Source organism: Labeo rohita, chromosome 13 (assembly GCF_022985175.1).
Source record: "Labeo rohita strain BAU-BD-2019 chromosome 13, IGBB_LRoh.1.0, whole genome shotgun sequence".
Taxonomy (NCBI): Eukaryota; Metazoa; Chordata; class Actinopteri; order Cypriniformes; family Cyprinidae; genus Labeo; species Labeo rohita.
In genome coordinates, this window is record NC_066881.1 from 16,634,071 (window position 1) to 16,651,389 (window position 17,319).

The 17,319-nt window shown below is 35.3% G+C and overlaps 1 protein-coding gene across 5 annotated transcripts in view; it reads left to right on the forward strand.

Moving 5' to 3' along the window:
• LOC127175663 (sorbin and SH3 domain-containing protein 1) overlaps positions 1-17,319 on the forward strand; it is a 63,222-nt gene that overhangs the window by 36,758 nt on the left and 9,145 nt on the right. For 4 of the 5 annotated variants that reach the window (XM_051126864.1, XM_051126866.1, XM_051126863.1 and 1 more), the window contains 8 exons: positions 878-927; positions 5,819-5,994; positions 12,852-12,937; positions 13,441-13,605; positions 13,710-13,756; positions 14,590-14,704; positions 14,796-14,921; positions 17,079-17,273. In XM_051126864.1, coding sequence (XP_050982821.1) covers positions 878-927; positions 5,819-5,994; positions 12,852-12,937; positions 13,441-13,605; positions 13,710-13,756; positions 14,590-14,704; positions 14,796-14,921; positions 17,079-17,273 — 960 coding nt within the window. Of the gene's footprint in view, positions 1-877; positions 928-5,818; positions 5,995-9,136; positions 10,451-12,851; positions 12,938-13,440; positions 13,606-13,709; positions 13,757-14,589; positions 14,705-14,795; positions 14,922-17,078; positions 17,274-17,319 lie in introns of all 5 variants that reach the window. The other variant, XM_051126867.1, reaches the window with a different exon arrangement.

Sequence of the window (17,319 nt, forward strand, 5' to 3'; positions counted from 1 at the left end):
GGCTAAGAACTTTTGGACAACTTTAAAGGCGATTTTCTCAATACTTAAATTTTTTTGCACCCTTAGGTTACAGATTTTTTTGACCCTTTGAAAATGTACCCTTATGACTGGTTTTGTGGTCCAGGGTCACATAATGAAAAATGAAATCTCACAGGGTATTCAGATAAATATTTTAGCTTGAAATAATATGTGAATATGTAATACAAAAAGTAACTGTAATCTGATTACAACCATTTTGAAATGTAATGTAATCTAATTACAAGTACTTAATTTTTGTAATCTGATTACGTGATGGGATTACATGTAATCAGTTACTACCCAGCACTGGATGCCCGTTATGTGAACTTCCTTTGATGTGTTATTAATATCGCCCCGTGATTTGTGTACAGCATGTTCGATCGGCCACTCGTGATATTCTTAATATACGTGTGTAAATCTGTTTGTGTGTGTATGTGTATGTCTGCGTCCGCCCATGTAATTTGGCCTGCTTCCCGCACCAGCTGGTTAATTGTCTCCCTGTCTGGCCGGCCAGTAATGAGAGTGACTCAATGGAAGACAAAAGAGAGCCTCGGTGAGAGACAGCAGCTGATTGGTGGAAGCACTGACAGCCCCCTCCCAAAATGGGCGCCCCTCACAGCCCCATCTAATCCCACCCCTCGCTCCCAGTCGCTTGTTTTCCCCCCCTAACTTGCATGCAGGCCAAAATACTCGCTTACTTCTCCACGCTCGGCTTCGTCCGGAGGACCTAAGAGTTTCAGAGCTTTGGACGCGGCAGACGTTCGCAAGCCTGACTGACTAATGCGCCTTCTCCCTTTCCAGCTGCCAGAGAGTCAAGCCTTTGGAGCTATCAATGACTTCTTTGTTTGGTTTGTTGCAGAGTGCCCCCTCTTTCAGCCCCTTGGAAACATCTTCCGACCTACAGCAATAGTAAGTCCATGATCCTTTTTTCCCTCACAAATGCTCCTCTCCACCATTTTCTGACGCCCTTCTTGTATGTGGGTGTGTGTTTGTGTGTCTGTCTTGCTCTCCAGCCATCTATTCTCAGGCAGAGCTGTCACGGGGCTCTGGAGATTTCCCTCGTTTCCTTTTTCTGTTTCCTGAACGACCATTTGCAATACAGGCTCTATGTGCTCTATGATGTATATTTGCGTGCGTGCGTGCGTGTGTGTGTGTGTGGAGGGGGCTTGTTGGAGGAGAGACCGTGGATAGTGGGATGATTTGTTTCGCGCTGAAACTAGTGTCTGAAAATAAAGCCTGGATGTCTTTTTAAGAGCGATAAGCAATCTTGTACCTCCGCCTATCCTGTTAGGAGAAATCCCCCAAATATTACCCTGCTGTGTGTGAAAGTGAAGTGTCATTCTTTATTATCTTTCCCAGAAATGGGGAATTTATGTGATAACACCTTCACAACAGCAATATTATGTCTTTGATTAATCGTGATTAATCGCAATTAATCTCATTGAAAATAAATGTTTTTGTTCGTATATGTGTGTGTATATATTATGTATATATAAAGACACACATACAGTATATAGTTTGAAAATATTTACATGCATTTACATGTATATATTTATATTCATATAACTTATATTATATATAAATATATTTAATATATAAACATAACATATTTTTCTTATATATATATATACTTGCATGTGTGTGTATTTATATATACATAATAAATATACACAGTACATTTTTAATATAAACATATTTTTTCATATAATATTTTTTAAACATATTTTTCTTAAATATATACATGCACATGTGTATATTTATATATACATAATAAATATACACAGTACACACATATTTTATGTAAACAAAAACTTATTTTGTCATGATTAATCATGATTCATCTTTTGACAGTATTCATTTTTTGTAAATTATATTTTATTTTAAAATGACATAATTAAAAACTAATGATTAAAGTTGTTATTTAAAAAATTTAGTGTTGGGCAATGATTAATTGAGATTAATCACATCCAAAATAAAGTTTTTTTGTGTACATAATATATGTGTGTACTGTGTATATTTATTATGTATATATAAATATACACATGTGCATGTATATATTTAAGAAAAATATGTTTAAAAAATATTATATGAAAAAATATGTTTATATTAAAAATATTTATATATAATAGCAATTATATGAACAGAAATATATACATGTAACTGCATGTGTGTGTATTTATATATACATAATAAATATACACAGTATACATACATATAATTTGTAAACAAAAACCTTTATTTTAGATGCGATTAATCGCGATTAATTGTTTGACAGCATTAATCTAGCAGACGTTGTTATTCAAAGCAACTTACTAATGAAGAATAAAAAAACGATTAATCTTGAGGCAAGTGCTAGCAATACAAAGCCTTAAAAAAATTTCCAAATATTTTTTATATTATAATGTTTTTATAATATAAAAATAGTGTAAACAGAAAATGACTTATTTTTTATTTTAAATTGATTTATTTATTTAGCTTATTTATTTCAATTTTTCTTTCCTTTTTTGTAGTATTTTGAAGCTTGAGTTCTCTAAATATTTTTATGTGCCTGTGGGTAGAACATTTTATTCTTAATGTGAATATTTGCGGCAAAAACATCTTAAGTATCACCTAAAGCATGTCCAAGAAAATTTAATCAATTTAATGTCATTCTATGAAAGCGTTCTTTTTAGGGATTTGACCAGTAAATACATTCATTAGTTAAACCAGTTTAACATTTTTCTATGCCTCCTTCGCCATAACTGTATCTGTAAAACGTACAAATGAATGAATGAATCTTTTGTGGTTTTCTCTTAAGCATCTCTGGCACATGGGTTTAGCCAAACAGTCTTCTCTTTGGTGTGTGGATCTTTTTGATGTGGAGTTTATTGTTTTATCAAAAGCCACATGGTTCAGTTATAAACCAGGAGGCCAACTAGTGTTCAGCCAAAACACTAAACCGAAAATATGCTCTCATGACTTAAGGAATGTGTATGAGACAAACCCGGTGTAAGTGTAACCCTGAGAGAAACACAGTTCTCCTTTATGGCTAACAGATCCTTGAAAAGGAGCCGAACAGCATGAAAATAGTTTACTCAGCTTTACTAATGGTCAGATAAATCTGGTAAGACCATCTCAGCTCCAGCAGTTGTCAGGCAGCTGCTCAGGTTCCTGAGTTTGGAGCCAGGGGCGTCTGGAATGACGTGTGTTCACCTCACACTCCTGCAGCGGAAAGCATCCCATACATCCCAGGAGTGATGTCATTCATGAGGACTTTATTATGTGTGCAGTGTGACAGAATAAATCATAAAGCTGGAGTCACAAGAACAGCGTTTTGTGCGCACAAACCTTTTTTGTTGAATAACTGGTATTTTATTGTTTCCAACTATGAAAAAGTAGGAAAGTATGCTAGGGCCCTTAGGATTTTATTGGCATGCTGAGTAGTAACCGTTCGGAGAATATGATTCTCTCCTAAACAGAGCTGCCGATGTGTCGGACCATTGTCTGTGCATTTAAAATCCTTGTCATGGTTAAAATTCCCTCTCAAATCACTTAGCATGTTGACCGTGTGAATATGTTGTGTTAACCCTGCTGAAGAAACAATTTAGGGTCTTTTTTTAGACTCTCTGGTCTGGTTTAAGGTTTTGAGCACTTGATCAGAATGTGAGACTAACTAGACCTATTTAAACCAATAGGATAGTCCTGTAAAACATAACAAGGCTTTACTGAATTCTAGACGGGCCATTTTATTACTTTATTGCATACAGCAAAGTGCCATATTTGATAAGTAAGTGTGATATACTAGTTTTTCCTATACCAATATGTAAAAATTATACAGAGCAACTGTAGCTCATTACATGGGAAGACCTGACACAAGGCAAGTTAACTTATTAAAGGTGCGCATACCTAAAAACTTCTGTATGGATTCCTGTAAGCACACACTGAAGGTTTCTATGACTAACTGCTACATATGGAAAGCTTCAAGCATGTTTTTTAAAGGATGCCACACAGGCCTCTGAGGAATGTTGTGATAAGGGCCAGAGCAGCTGGTGCTGTCTCATCTATATCAAAGAGCAAACACAAGCTGACTAAAAACTTTTCAGACTGTTTTAAACTGTTTGGCCTACATTAGAAGTAAACTGGTTATTCATATATTTTTTCAGTCAAGAATTCATTCTTTTTTATTTCTTTTTTTTATTTGTAAAATAATGTGAGTATTTATTTAACGCAAATAATATTATTATTAATAATAGTAATAAATAATAATTATTTTAATTGTTCAAGTATTTATTTCAAATATTAAGCATGAGTGAGTTTAGTTAGTGTTTTTAAAATAAATAAAATAAAATAAAAATGTATTAATTTACAGCATATAATAATATAAAATAAATAATAATAATAATAGGTTTTACAAATATTTGTTTCAAATATTAAGTATGAGCGGGTTTGGTTAGTGTTCTCAAATAAATGCTCAATCATGAATTAATTTTTTTCATATGTAAAATAATGTGAGTATTTATTTAACGCAAATAATATTATTAATAATAATAGTAATAAATAATAATTATTTTAATTATTCAAGTATTTATTTCAAATATTAAGCATGAGTGGGTTTAGTTAGTGTTTTTAAATCTTCAATCACAAATTAATTGTTTAACTTGTAAAATAATAGAATAAAATAAATAGAATAAAGAAATAAAATAAAAATGTATTATTTTACAGCATATAATAATATAAAATAAATAGTAATAATAATAATAATAATATGTTTTACAAAGATTTGTTTCAAATATTAAGTATGAGCGGGTTTGGTTAGTGTTCTCAAATAAATCCTCAATCATGAATTAATTATTTTAATTTGTAAAATAATGTGAATATTCATTTTAAAGCATATAATAATAATAATAATAATACATTTTTCAAATATTTGTTTCGAATATTAAGTATGAGCGGGTTTAGTTAGTAAATTAGTAAATTCATTTTTAAAAATGTGTTACATTTTAGCATATAATAATAATAATAAGAAGAATGATAATAATAATAATTATTATTATTACTATATTTTTTTGAAATATTTGTTTTAAATATTAAGTATGAGCAGGTTTGGTTAGTGTTCTCAAATAAATCTTCAATCATTTATTATTATTTTTTTATTTGTAAAATAATGTGAATATTTATTAATTTAAAGCATATAATAATAATAATAATAATAATAATCATTTTTGAAATATTTGTTTCAGATATTAAGTATGAGTGAGTTTAGTGTTCTCAAATAGATCTTCAATTATTTTTTAATTTGTAAAATAATGTGAATATTTGTTCATAAAAGCATATAATAATATATATATATATATTTTTCAAATATTTGTTTAAAATATTAAGCATGAGTAGGTTTAGTTATTGTTCCCAAATAAATCTTCAATCATACATTTATTTTTTTATTTGTTTAATGTGAATATTTATTCATTTAAACTAATAATAATAATAATATTTTTCAAATTTGTTTCAAATATTAAGTATGAGCAGGTTTGGTTAGTGTTCTTAAATAAATCTTCAATTATAATTTTTTTTTTTTTAATTTATAAAATGTGAAACAGTGTTCAAATATAATCCATGACAAAGGATTTTTGTTAAATTTTATGGTATTGTTATTTCTGTAGTGTAGTATTTCTATGGTTTCTATTTTATTCTATGTCTTCTTTTAATAGAAAGCATTTTTTTTCACATACAGTAAACGTGGCACTAGCATTGTGTTCTATGCATGTCGCATGAAGATGATGATTTATGTGAGTCACAGCTTCATATCTCTATTTGTGCCCAGCTCAGCCTGTAAAGCAGGCAACGGTGAAGTGGAGAAGAAGGACAGCTTGTCTGCCGGTGGGCAGGCAGGTCCGGAATGTGATCGGCACATTTACAAGAGTGTCCTGGAGGGCGGCGACATCCCACTGCAGGGCTTGAGAGCGCTTAACAAGCGCCACCCCAGCACTTCTTCTAAAGGTAAGCTTCCAGTTTGTTTCATGTACGTTTATTGAGATTCAAATGTTGTTCAGGTTTGATTTAAGGTTTTGTAATCACACCGTGTTATTGTAAAGCCGATCCATTTGTTGACCGCTGAGCCCCTTTTCATCAGCATTTTCCACTTCCTTCACAATACCACACAGATAACACAGCTCATTTGTCTTTCTGTGTTTTGTTAAAGCTGGCCTTTTTCACAGTTGAAACATAACAGATGTCCAGTCTGACCTTTAGTCATTCTCTCCACGTCGGTCTGTTAGACAGAATGAGCTCAGGAGGTTTGGCTCAGTTGGGTGTCCAACTGCTTTAGAAGTGGGCCACGGTGTGCACAGTAAGAAAAGAGGATGGCCGTAGAGAGATTAATAGGCGGATCTGATGGTAGACACTCATATAGCGTGTTCAGGGGTGGTCAGGTATGAGGGGTCAGCTGTCAGACTGAGGTCATGAATGGAATGCTAGCACATCTGACCCGGAGGATGGGCCGCTCGGGTCGGCAGGGGGGCGGAAGGCAGAACGCACAAGGGTTGAAGATGACGACTGTATCCGTGAATAGTTAACGTGACCCACATGTTTAGACAGGGGCTTTGTTGACCACTGTGTGAAGGTCTTTTTTTAACTCATTTGTGTCTGCTTTGAATTTCCAAGACAACATGTTTTGAATACAGAACATACAATGCAGTCGTGAATCTTGTGTGAGACTTCATAAAGATATGTCTCTAACTCATAACTGAGTATAAAGAAATCAAGACAAAAATGAATTACACTATCAAGCTGTGGGGTTAATCCATGTAATGTGAGTTTGAATCTGGCTTGCAACGTTTCCTTGTTTCCCTCCTGCTTTAAAGTAATCATTACTGTCAGTTCCCCTCTATCCCTGCTGTATTTTTTGGCAATGTACTGTAAATATCTATTAACATTCTGGCTGTAATTCCTGTGGATAGCAGTTGGTAACTTCACAGCACACTTGAGGTTTCTTTGGTGAGAAATCCCAAGACTTGTTGAGTACTCAAGTAGCGCTTATATGCATTTATGACCACATTGGGAGTAAGTGCCTGTCTTGGAGTGGTTTGGGGGAGAGTTTGGGAGGTCAAAGGGAAAATTAGCACATTGGGACAAACCTTGACAAGAGAAAAGAAATGATGCATTCGGTTGGACGGAGCAGCTTTTTTAAGACACCTTGTATGTCTCTAAAACAGGTTTTAAACATAAAAGAGTTATAAGCAAGTGAAGTTCCGGTTGGCAGTTTTGTGGTATTTCAATTCATTGGCAATTGTGAATTAAGACAAATAACTACTTTAATTTTTCTATAACAGCAGTTATTAGTGAAATGTAAACTCTGATACACTGGAGTCTTTCTCCATCGTTTTATACATATTTTGGTTTTGTTTTGCAGTTTGCAAGAAGTCACATCTCTAGTTAGATGATTTATTAATGCCTTTAAAAGTCCCCCATGCTTAATTGTCAAAGACATGTTTTGTAAGTACCAGATGTACTGGCGTGATTTTTTCCCCAGAGCTGTTAAACTGAACCCGGGGTATTAAGACTTGTAAGGCTTAATGTAACGTGAATGATGTCTCTTACTGAAATAGGTAGTAGAAAACCCATGAAAAATTTACATTATTTTAAAAATTCTGCATCGTTATATGCATATTTTGGACTAAGGGGACATGAAATGGTTGGCGCCTGTTGCTATTTTTACTGCAGCACAACTGAAAATAAAATACTGATACGATGGACAGAGCTACTGAAAGGTGGCGATGATCAGGTGGCGATGGCTTGGTGATGGCGTAGCCTTAAACCAAATGCTGTACCGTCACAATTTTCCCCACAAGGAGTCTAAATGTCCCCGCTGAGAAACTCCTTCAGTGGCTGCAGCGTCACGACATGCATCAGCATGTTTACATCCTGCCAGGATGGCATCTAGTGTTTCTTGTCTCTGCCATTTGTAAACTCTTTCAGTAGCTGTGGTCTACTAAAAGCCTCAAAGGCATCAGGGTTAAAGTGGAGAGAACAAAGATGTGGATCTTTAGGAAGTTTTATTTGTCCACAGGCATCTTCCCATTCTTTTCTCCTCTTCTTATCACTAGGAAAGCAGGAACGCCTCTTGTTGCGACTGAAAAAGCCGCTCAGTTTGGCACTGTATCATTATTTTATTTGAGTTGTGTTGTGGTAAAAATAGCAACAGGTAGCACCAGTAGCTCAACCATTTGACATAATTTTACATAACGGCACACCCATAGTCAAAAATATGTATAAAATGATTTTTTAAGAGCTCCAAAACGATTAGTCGCGATTAATCGGTTTAAAATAAAAGTCTATGTTTACATACTATATGTGTGTGGCCTACTGTGTATAGTTATTATGTATATATAAATACACATACATACATGTTGTATATATTAAGGAAAAATATGTTTTATATGTGATTTATGTCAAATATTTTATTTATACATAATATAAATAATATACAAGTACATACAATACAAATATTTTTTAAAAGATATACATATGTGTGTGTTTATATATACATAATAAATATACACAGTACACACACATATAGTATGTAAACAAACTTTTATTTAGATTTCTTTTTTGAATAACGTGCATCTTTCATGGGTTTTCTACTACATATTTCAGTACCCAGGGTTCCCTTTAATGCAAGCCACACCCAACAGTCGATTTCATTGGTCCATCATGTAGTCACCTGTCAAGAAAAGTTCAAACTTCATGGATTTAGAATTTTAAACAATTACATATAGATCCAGTTGTGAGAATAATGCTTTTTATCTGTTATTTCTCACCAAACGTCCTAACAGGTTAGGGTATAGGTTAGAGTTGGGGTTTAGTATTTGTCAGCCCTGTGATTGATAGGACTATTGAAATCTTTATAATCGGTTATGGGGCGAAATGGGGAAAAAAACATGCAATGTACTACCCTCAGGCTTTACATATTTAAATTCTAAATAGAACCTTCTTAAATGCTTTAAATAAGTTTAAGTACTGACTAAATATACTAGAAATGAATGTGACATTTCTTTCATTATTCTGTGGTACTATTGTGTCTTTGCTTGTTGCAAGTGTAATCTAATTCACTGTTTGTTCTGTTACCCTGCATGCCTGCCAGTGGATTATAAAGGTGGGAATGGCTGTATGATTTCACCCTGCTCTTCTGTAAATACTCACTCAGTTCTTGCCACTAATGCACTAGCTTCTCAATATAAGACTAAAAATTCCTTGTCCGCTGCCAAAGCCTGCATCCCTCAAATCCTTCCCTCCAAGTTTAAGCCCAAGCTATCGCCCTCTACTGATGAGAGCCTGGAAAGACGGACCGAGCCGACGCACCAGCGGCCTAAAGCACACAGCTGCGAGGATCTGCATCAGGGGCCTTATAGCTCACGTGATGGAGATACGACAGACGCCGATCACAGGTTAAATTCAGCTTGCAAGGGCGACGGTTCACCCGAGAGCAGGAACCTGCATAAAAATGGACCTGTGAGGAGCACAGCCGAGTTCTCTACCCTCTATCGGAACATGCACAACATTCAGAGGCCGAGCTCCGTGGGCTCCAGCCCCCACGGTAGTGTCCGTTGCCTGGCTTCCTTTTTTGAGAAGCCAGGGGACGACATTACCCTGGAGAGGACTGAGATCATCCCCCGGGATGCTGTCACATTTCGGGTGATGGAGTTTGAGCGTATCATTCAGCGTTCGAACTCTGTGCCCACTCGCTCCGCCTCGATGCCCATACTCCCTAGCGACCCAAGTCCTTCCCACAGCCCTGGACCGACCTGCTTCCTCCAGTCCGCTCTGTCAGCGGAGACTCTAGTCATGCCAGAGCCTGCAAACACAGAGGACATGAATTCAGAGGCCCAGATCCACAAAGAGGACGCTTCTGTATCGGACGAGTGCCCGAACACCTCAAGAACTGACTTCCCTTTGGATCTAAACGAGGGCAGATTGGAAGAGAAAAACAGTTGCGTTCATGATCCTGCCAAAGAGTCGCCCTCCGGCGAACCCACAGGTCACCATCACCACGATCACTTCCCCTTCCACACCAAACAGAGCAAGTGCAAAGGCACCTGCCCAGCTTCCTACACCCGTTTTACCACAATCCTCAGGCACGAGCGCCAACAGGCCAACACCCAGCAGGAGAAGAAGTGCACTCCTCCAAGGAACTTGCTTCTGATGGGACCAGCACCGTTCTCCCTACGGAGGTCCCTACACAGTCAACAGGCCAAAAAGACTTGCGCTCTCTCTGCCATGAAACCCGTGACCGGAGATCTCATCTCGGCCAAGCTGAAGCCTTTGATTCCCCAGCGCCTGTCCTCTTTGGAGGTGCTGGAGAGGCTCAGTAATGGAGAGAGCTCTCCCTGTGAGGGGTGCAACTCGGATGACCTCATGGATGTGGAGGGCTCTGAAGCCAGTAAAGATCACTCTGAAGGTGGCTATATTGAGAGTGTCATGAGTGTCAGATTGTCCACACTCATGTTCGGGCATGACTATGTCTGTGATCACTCATCTTCCTCCAGCCTTTCTTTCTCCTGTCCGCTCCTCTGTCATCACTGAGTGACTTTACTTTTTCCATTTCTGCTGTGTGCCAACTTTGTGTGGTTTGTAACCAGATTGGCATATTATCCATTTCTGTTTTGTAGTGTAAAAGTGTGTCATGCCACTTTTTTTTATTCTCAGACTTTCACTTTTTCATTATGTTTTTAGTGTATTGTACAGAATTAGCAACAAACCAAGACCGGACTTAAAAAAGAGCCCATCATAGAGTAAACTCTCCAAAAGTACCATCCTAGAGCACTTTTTGTTTTTTCAGAACAGATTTCAAAGCATTCTTTAAGTTTAAGCTAAATCTTTATTTATACATGAGTCACTTGTTTGTCCTGAACAGTTAAACCGCCTGCTGTTCTTCAGAAAAATCCTTCAGGTCCCACAATTTCTTTGATTTTTCAGCATTTTTGTGTATTTGATCCCTTTCCAACATTGAGTGTATGATTTTGAGATCCATCTTTTCACACTGAGGGACTCAAATACAACTATTACAGAAGGTTCAAACGTTCACTGATGCTTCAGAAGGAAACAGAGCATTAAGAGAAGAATTTGAAGATCAGGGTAAGTTTAACTTATTTAGTCTTCTGGGAAATGTGGAAATACCTTCTGTAGCTTCTGAAGGGCAGTACTAAATGAAAAAAATATGATATTAAGGCAAAATAAGAAAAAATATTGTTCAAAAGTTTTACCCCTGGCTGTTAATGCATCGTGTTTCCTTCTGAAGCATCAGTGAGTGTTTGAACCTTCTGTAATAAGTTGCACATGTGTGAAAAGATGGATCTCAAAATCATACATCATTGTTGGAAAGGATTCAAATACACAAAAATGCTAAAAAAACCAATGAATTTGTGGGACCTGAAGGATTTTTCTGAAGAACAGCAGGCAGTTTAACAGTTCAGGACAAAAAGGGACTCACAAACAACTATCACTAAACAAATAAATCAAGTGTATGTAAACTTCTGAGCGGGGTCATTTTTATAAATTCAACTATTATTTTCTCTTGTGGACTATATGTAAACATCTTCTATGTGAAATATCTTATTCAGGTCAGTACTAAAAAAAATAACGTATTTTGTATGATCCCTCTAATTTTGGTAAAATAATTACTATATTGCAGATTCTGCAAGGTGTATGTAAATTTTTTATTTCAGCTGTATATTATGTAAACAAAAACTAATCACGATTAATCGTTTGACAGCATTAATTAGAATTATGTAATCGAATCATAAACAGTAGTGTAATATAAAGGTTTGATTTATAGATTATAGATTACATACTATGTTTTAGGTTTATTGTAAAATATTCTAGGTAATAATTCATGTTAATGTTCTCTATGAGCAAGATGAATTTAATTTTTACTTTTGTAGAATGATTGTTCCACTGTATTATCCAGTCAGATTACAGCGATACAGTCTGCATCAGTCCCTATATGGCCATAGTTTTTTATAAGTCACAGAATATTTTTATGTGCCTTGCTATAATCCACTATTGTGTATTACTACATACCAGAAGCTCTGTTTTCATCCTTTCATAAAATAATAAGAGTTCGAAACTGCAAGGAACTTTGGCACAGGATACACCCACTTCTCATTTAACTTCCTGTTGGCTTGAGAAAATATTCAGGCCTCCCATTTTATTCTTGAACAGATGCATATGTACATCAAACAAACATTTAACAGTGTTTCTGTAATTTACAAGGCACAATTGTGCCTTGTAAATTACAGCTCAGATCTGATCTGAAATTAAAAAAGCCTGTTCACCTTGTTTAAGGGTCAGGAGCAGTGCACTCGTTGTGTTTTGTGTGTTTTTTATTTATTCATTTTTTTGTCTCACATAATTTTCAATTTTCAACTGCTTTATACATGTTTCACTAGACATTTTTATAAAAGAATGTCAGAATGTTGTGTATTTTTACCATATATTTTTTTTAATGCATGCATTCTTTTATTTTGGTGGACCATGGCTTATGCTTATCCTGCAGATCTTAAAATACATAATGAATATTGTAATTTTAAACTGTAAGATGTGTAAGCCATTGTATGTTCATGTAATTTGGATATATATATGTATATTTTATTTAATTTCTTTTGTTGTATTTGTATTCTTTCCAGAGTGTCTATATCATCCCCATCGACTCGTTCAGTGCTGTGTATAAATGGACATTTCAGAGATATGACGTGTTGTGCAATGCTTGAACCAAGACTGATCTGAATCATGGCATATACTCTTTTTGTTATGTAATTTTTCATGGCAACAGAAAGTGATTCTTGTGTTTTTTCAAACAGACTCAGATTCCTCACATCCATTAAGCCAAGGAGATCATGGAGAAAACTCCGACGAGGCAGTCCGGAAACGCTACGGAGATAAAGAGGTGCCATTTGTTTTGACATTATCTTCCCACCACAAACAAATCTTTTTTTCTTAATCAGCATGTTTATGTTATTTTCCATGAACAACATGTAAACATCCTTAAAACAAGATTATTTTGTTTGTGAAGGAAAATGGATAACATGACTTGTTTTTAAGGAGTATATCCTGAACCTCAGTAGAATTTCCTGCCCCACTGACAAAATTAAACAGCAAAATGAAGCTGGTTTAAAACATGTTCTCTGAAAAAAAAATCCCCACTATTTTTACACAATTTTCTAAATGTATCTTGTTTTAAGGGTATATTAAGGGTGTTATTTTTACATGAAAAATAGGAGAAAAATAAATGATAAAGAAAACTTTCTTTTTTAAACTTTTATCTGTTACATTCAAGATTTTAAAAAGTTTAGGAATACATACTACTGTGTATATATTGATAATGACGAACATATGACAATAGGCATAAACCCCTCTCTTTCTGAATTGAATGCCTGTTTCTTTTTAAAGAAAATTCTGGAAGAGCAGAGACGGTTAAAGCGAGAGCAGGAAGAGGCTGATACAGCTGCTCGGAGACATGCTGGGCTGGTTGTGACTCATCAACAGTTCATTACTAATGACCGCTTCGGTGACCTGTTGGTTATTAATGAGAAAGAAAAGAGAAAAACCCTAGAGGTAACATATCTTCTATTTATGCTTTAAAGGATATTGTTTGATGCGTCCTGCCTTTTTGTGTGAGTTGCTGTGAAATAATGCTAATGATCACTTATTTTCTGCAGAGGACTCCTGCTCTGGCACGATTTGACTTCAGAGCAGAAAGTTTAAAGTGAGTGTCTCACAATTCAAGATCTAAGGATGTTAACAGCAGCATGTCAGGTTTAATACTACATCACAAATCTAACAACATTTCGCTTTCAGGACAAAAAGGGACTCACAAACAACTATCACTAAACAAATAAATCAAGTGTATGTAAACTTCTGAGCGGGGTCATTTTTATAAATTCAACTATTATTTTCTCTTGTGGACTATATGTAAACATCTTCTATGTGAAATATCTTATTCAGGTCAGTACTAAAAAAAATAACATGTATTTTGTATGATCCCTCTAATTTTGGTAAAATAATTACTATATTGCAGATTCTGCAAGGTGTATGTAAATTTTTTATTTCAGCTGTATATTATGTAAACAAAAACTAATCACGATTAATCGTTTGACAGCATTAATTAGAATTATGTAATCGAATCATAAACAGTAGTGTAATATAAAGGTTTGATTTATAGATTATAGATTACATACTATGTTTTAGGTTTATTGTAAAATATTCTAGGTAATAATTCATGTTAATGTTCTCTATGAGCAAGATGAATTTAATTTTTACTTTTGTAGAATGATTGTTCCACTGTATTATCCAGTCAGATTACAGCGATACAGTCTGCATCAGTCCCTATATGGCCATAGTTTTTTATAAGTCACAGAATATTTTTATGTGCCTTGCTATAATCCAATATTGTGTATTACTACATACCAGAAGCTCTGTTTTCATCCTTTCATAAAATAATAAGAGTTCGAAACTGCAAGGAACTTTGGCACAGGATACACCCACTTCTCATTTAACTTCCTGTCGGCTTGAGAAAATATTTCGCTTTCTCTTTATCAGGGAACTACCATTTCAAAAGGGAGATATTGTATACATCTACCGCCAGGTTGATCAGAATTGGTTTGAGGGAGAGCATCATGGGAGAGTTGGGATTTTCCCACGCAGCTATGTTGAGGTATTTTTTCTATATCCGTTAGTATTATGTTTTTTATTTATAGTGTTTTCGAGTGTGCAGTAACCTCTCTTCTGTTATGCTGTTTGTCCAGCTCCTGCCCCCTACAGAAAAGGCTCAGCCCAAAAAGAGTGTTCCGGTCCAGGTTTTGGAATATGGAGAGGCTATTGCTCGATTCAATTTCACTGGTGACACTGCTGTTGAAATGTCTTTTAGAAAGGTAACAAACACTGTTTCAGCAATTTAACGAAGCCTGCACTTTACTCTAAGGGTTGGCAAACTTAAAGAGGTCATGAACTGTGTTTTTGTAATTAATTTTTACTGTTCTCTGAGGTCCACTTAAGATTTTTAAATAAAAAACATCAGAATGTAGAAGTAATAGGCTATTTTCTGTCCTTGTTTTGACCTCCCTCATCAGAACAGGTTTGGCAGATTGTAGATTCGGAAGTAAACGCTCACTTTTATGATTGGCTAATAGTTGTGTATGTTTGACAGCCTACATTCCTCATAGATGGACGCTGCTGTGATTTTAGGTTAAAAACACATAAGTAACAGACAAAGCAGTAGTGACCACATAATAAAAACAGTTACTCACATTTGTGATTGGGATCAGAAGGAAGGCAATAAAAGACTGTTTTTCAACAGCTTGGCACTGCACAGCATCTTGTTTTCTTCCTAGCCATCTTTATTATTTGGTTTCTGCCTCTCCTTATTTACACTGTGTGCGCATCAGTGGGCGGGGCTAAACAGCTAGTGATGTAGAAGTAGGCGTTGATCTTCTTCTGCGGAGGCGGGGTTTAGTCACTATTACAGTTTTACACTACTAGAGTCGTTTTGGCAGATTGGCTTCAATATAAGCTGTTTTTAGACTAACAAAAAAGTTTTGAGTACTGAAACTTACAAGATGTTTTTAAAGTACAATGACCTCTTATATGTCAAGAGATCAAGGGATAATGGATTTCTCAGTTCATGGCCTCTTTAAACGTCAATTTTTTTTTGTTGTTTAGAAATACTGAAGTACCTCTTGGAGTAGTTCTTCAACATCATGCATTCCATTATTATTATTATGTATACGCGCTGAATGTGAAGCCAAACACATTTAAAGTTTGATGAAACAAGAAAGAAAAATTTTATAGAAAAGGAAAAAATAAAGAAAGAAAGAAAATGTTTCATTTTTCCAAAAAGGCATTGTTTTTCACACTGCAAATAAAACCCAACATTCACAACAGATTTGTCACCAGCCAGCTAAATAAACTGTGCTATACAGAGACTGCAGTGAATGTAAGCAATTCAGCAGCAAGATGATTATATGTGACCTTGGATCACAAAACCAGTCATAAGTAGCGCAGGTATACAGTAGTCAACATTTGAAGTGGATCAAAACCTTTCATCAAAGTTGTCCTAAAACTAAAACAATACCCCTTCTTGTCTTAGGACAACATTAATTAACTTTTTTGGTCCACTTCAAATGTTGACTACTGTGTTTACAGCAATAGCCAACAACACATTGTATGGGTCAAAATTATCAGTTTTTCTTTTATGCCAAAAATCATTACGATATTTCATGTTCCATGAAGATATTTTGTAAATTTCCTACCATAAATATATCAAAACTTAATTTATAATTAGTAATATGAACTGCTTAGAACTTCATTTGGACAACTTCAAAGGTGATTTTCTCAGTATTTAGATTTTTTTGCACCCTCAGATTTCAGATTTGTACAAGTTGTATCTTGGCCAATTATTGGCCATATCCTAACAAACCATGCATCAATGGAAAGCTTATTTGTTCAGCTTTCAGATGATGTATAAATCTCAGTTTAAAACAAATTACCCTTATGACTGGTTTTATGGTCCATGGTCACATATATGAATGTTGAGTCACATCTGGACATGTAAGCAGACTTTATTAGAGGCAAATTATTCAGAAATGTCAAAAAATGCCAAAGAACACTGCACTCACACCATTTCAAGCGTGTGTGTGTGAGTGTTAATTGATGATGGTTTATTTACATATACAGTACTGTTACTCTAAAGTTTGGGGTCTGTGAGATTTTTTTAATGTTTTTGAAAAAAGTGCTCAAGAAACATTTCTTCTTATTATCAATGTTGTAAACAGTTGTGCTGCTTTATATTTTTTTAAGATACATTTTCCAAATTATGTGATGAATAGAAAGTTTAAAAGAACAGTCATAAATGTCTTTACAGTCAATTTTGATCAATTTAATGCAACTTTGCAGAATAAAAGTATTACTTTCTTAGTGACCCCAAACTTTTGCACAATAAAAAAATATATAGAAGAATAATTAAATAAGTGTGTATGTGTAGGTGTGTGTTGTCTGCAGAAGCTAATTAAAAATCTTTTGTGTGCCTGCAGGGGGAGCGTATTACACTGATTCGCAGAGTAGATGAGAACTGGTATGAAGGCAAAATTTCTGGCACTAACCGGCAGGGCATCTTCCCCGTGACCTACATAGAGGTGCACAAGAGACCCCGAGTGAAAAATGGAGTGGACTATCCTGATCCCCCTATCAGCCATTCACCTCACCGGAGCACTAATGCCTCCCCACAGGTAAACCCCTGACAAAACTTTTGGATAATTTTCTCTCAACTCACGT